At 38.7% G+C, this 3,677-nt stretch overlaps 1 protein-coding gene across 1 annotated transcript; it reads left to right on the top strand.

Moving 5' to 3' along the window:
- LOC114162177 lies at positions 1-3,465 on the top strand. Its single transcript, XM_028045970.1, has 6 exons — positions 1-593; positions 695-763; positions 920-1,024; positions 1,614-1,733; positions 2,809-2,898; positions 2,979-3,465. The coding sequence occupies exons 1-6, from the start codon at positions 108-110 to the stop codon at positions 3,093-3,095; spliced, it is 987 nt and encodes a 328-aa protein (XP_027901771.1). The 5' UTR covers positions 1-107; the 3' UTR covers positions 3,096-3,465.
- Positions 3,466-3,677: the final 212 nt, after the last annotated feature.

Below are 3,677 nucleotides of genomic sequence, written 5' to 3'. Positions count from 1 at the left end.
GCAGCGTTCCCCAAATCTTATCCACCATGAGTTACACTTACTCACTGTGTTCCTCTTTTCCTCCTTAAACCCTCTATACAAAACCCACCACCATCATCACCACCACCATGACTACTTCTTCCACTACCTCCACCTTCTTCTTCTCTTCGCCGCCACTCTCTCTCAATCCCCATTCACATCGCTCTCTCCTTCCCTTCAAACTCAAACCACTCTCCATTTCCCACTCCTCTTTTCTCCTTCGCACGCCTTCCAGGTCTCCACACAACCCTTTCCTGACTCGCGCCGAGGACGACGACGGTGACTCTGCCGGCCCCGACCACTACGAGATGGAGGAGGACGAAATGGAGGAGCTCGACAACAAGAAGGACTTCGACATCGAGTACGACTCCCTCCTCCCTGTCGCCGTCGCTGCCGACGAGGACATCACCATTGTCGAGAGTGGCAGCTTCGTCTCCACGCAGGGCTGGAACTCCGACACCGTCGTCGACTACAAAATCAACGAGGAGGAATTCCACAAGATCAGCCTCGTCGATTGCGACTTCTTCATCCGCAAGCCCCCCGACCCCGACAACGACGTCTACGATTTCAGAGAGGTTCGTAACCCTACTACGCTTCCAGTTCCACCTTTGTCTTTTCGTTCTCGTTGCTTTCAGCTTTTCATCGTGGAGTACTTGAACTGAATCTCTGTTCGTAGATGTATGTCACTCCTCCAGATACAGATGTTTATTCAATTCCCAGGGTTCTCGCTCCAATGCCCCAGAAGGTAAATTTCACTTCATTTAATTAGTTTTCTCCCCCCTCTCTATGTAAAATGTAAACAACGAGGAATCATTCTGGATATGATTTTTAGAGTAATTCATTTTTCGTATATAATATTTAATGTGTTTAATGGATGTTGTCGTTTTGGTTAAATGTGTAGTACATTAGATGTGCGCAGAGTGATTACGGAAGCTACAATGTGACAGAGCCCCCTATTGATGCGCCTCGAGATCCTTTATATAAAACTGAGAGGGAGATCCTGAAGGTATGAACAGCTTGTTCTATTTGAGGCTGCAATTAATACGTCAATTGCAGTTACTGTGCTTCTTACAATTCTGTGTTTTAGTTAATTAAATGTAATGAAAATTGGGGATAAGAGATGGATATACGAATTATAAGAGTAAATGTGACTGTGTGAAGGATTGCATGCTCTAGAGTTTGTCTCAAGAGTTGTGAGATATTACTGAATAATCCTCTCATAGAATCCAGTGGGGCGATGAGCTTTACTTTAGTTGTCTCTCGAAGAGGGTTCTATCCCACTTGTAGGTAGGCGATCTGTCTGTGTGGAAATTCTGATCTGGTTTTCATTGTGTTAGGATTTGTGTGTGTGTGTGTGTGTGGAAATTCTGATCTGGTTTTCATTGTGTTAGGATTTTTTTTCCCCTCTCCTTGAGGGTGGTAGTTGTTTCTTGCGTCTTTGCTTATAGGTATCATAGTCTAGAAAAAATTGATTCTAAATTTATATCAACAAGTCCAAGCATTAGAAAGAATAAATTAACATAGTTACTAACTGAATGTCACTCTTTGGTTTTTGGCTAAAATGTCAACCTCAGTGAACTTATTTCCTGTCACAGGTATACTTGACAAAACACTACAAAAATCGGAGGTTGGGTGATCCTGAGTTTGTGCTGGATTTTGAAGAGATTTATGTTATTGATTCCAAAACCAAGTCAATTACCAGAGCTAAAGTTTTGGTAACTCTTTTTTTATTCTCAGTATAGTTGCTTGTGGAATATTTTCTGCTGGAAATTGCAGAACTAGTCTTCGTTATTTTTCTCAGCGTTGAATTTAAATTACCTTTATTGTTTTACTGTTAACCAATTTCTTTCTCAGTGCTAGACACTGTATTCTTGGAACCTTTGCTCAAACCTAATGTTCTTGCATATAGCGCTAGGATCTTAGTTATAATCCTGAAAAATACCATCGCATGATAAAGCTCTGGTTTAATTTTGGATTCATGCCAACTTCTAGGTTGTACTGTTATTTTCTATATGCATAGATGTGTTCAAATTTCATGTCAATTAGAGATATTACCAATCCAATCCTTATAGAGTCTTAGCAGTTCTCCCTTTATAAGAAGATTTTGTCTGATTGAGCTGAATTCTAGTCTAAATTTAAAGATGATATTAAAGCCCATATTAGATCTTAGGTCCCAAACCACTGATGTGGGCTCAGAAATGTTCTTTCCACCTCTGCAAATTTCTATTGTTAGTCGAGAACTGAGATTGACATTGTGTTTTATACAGCTTTTTGTGTGGGGTACATCGATTGCTGTATGATTTCTTGTACTGCATATAAGCATGACAACTCCAGATGGGTTTTCCAATTTTATTGGCTTTACATTTTTTTAGTGTCTGTAATTTAGAATTCTTGCTACAATAAAGTTTCCCTGACTGTCACTGGTGAACTATTTATCAAAAATGTCTATGAAAACTGATGACTGTTTTAATAGTTTCTGGCCATGACCATATTTTACATTTTACTGCCTTAAGAAACTTACGAATCCAACCAAAACTGCTGAAATCTAATTGACGTGTCAGAACTTAGAACTCGTTACTCTGATTGAATTTCTTTGCCTTGCATGGCTCTTTCACTTGTCGCTTAAAGTGCTTAAAGGAGAGTTTTTTCATAAACATGGGAATACTTTTTTTTCTTCTCTCTTCTCACTCACCCCCCCCATCCAGGCTTATGTTTGAGATAATTGGGACTCATTATTGAGTTTTCCATAATGTTAATATTTACACTAATCATAAGTTGGCCTTTGTGTAGGTAACAGCACCAGGAGGAAGAACAAGAGATAGAAGGAGTGACTTACTTGTTATATCTGATCGTGGGAGCTCCTTCAAGATAATACATGCGGTGAGTATTTCTTTCCTGAACCATTTGCTAATTGTTATTTATCTTTACATTATACCTCTGATATGCCATCTTATCTGCAGAGTGAAAAAGAGGATCCAACGACAGTTATAGAAAGGCAAGAGTGGGAGACTAGCAGAGCAGAAATGGAGAGACATCTTAAAAAGCTAAGAGACTTCAGCATTTCCAACTGGTTTTGAGTGATAAAAGGTATTCCAAGAGTGCCTCATGGATAGACACGGTATGGTAAGCAGGTCGAACTTGGGCACGCATTGAAGCAATTACACTCAAGCTTTCATTTCTGAAATTGGTGCCAGTTGCTTGATCATATGCATATTTGTTGTAACTTGATGAAGATTCGGCTGTTGGAATTCAGTAATCTATGAGAATGATCTTCCAATATGCTGTTATCACCTACAGTTGAATGTAGTCTGGAATCTGGGTGGGAAATAGATCTGGGTTTGTGCACCAAACTCTGATCAAATCCGCTGAATTAAAAATATTTCTTCACGGATGCATGTATATATATGCTATTGATTAAGAAATGAACGTAATCGCAGTTCAAACTTAGAATAATTTGAAAGTTAGTTAATATTGCTGTCTTTTTTTAAATCTGATCAAAAACACCTAAAATAATTAAACATTGACTTTTAGAGAACTTAATCAAACCCATTACTTTTCTAAAAGCAATTAAATTAAACAAAAGATTATTGTGGAAAAAAAAAAAAGATGAAACAAACGGACTCTTAATTCTCCTGAGCTTTAATTACTTTTCAATGAAC

The sequence above is a fragment of the Vigna unguiculata genome, chromosome 9, assembly GCF_004118075.2.
Source record: "Vigna unguiculata cultivar IT97K-499-35 chromosome 9, ASM411807v1, whole genome shotgun sequence".
In the NCBI taxonomy this organism is placed as follows: Eukaryota; Viridiplantae; Streptophyta; class Magnoliopsida; order Fabales; family Fabaceae; genus Vigna; species Vigna unguiculata.
Note: the sequence above shows the minus strand (reverse complement) of the source record. Positions and strands in the feature narration are given on the sequence as shown.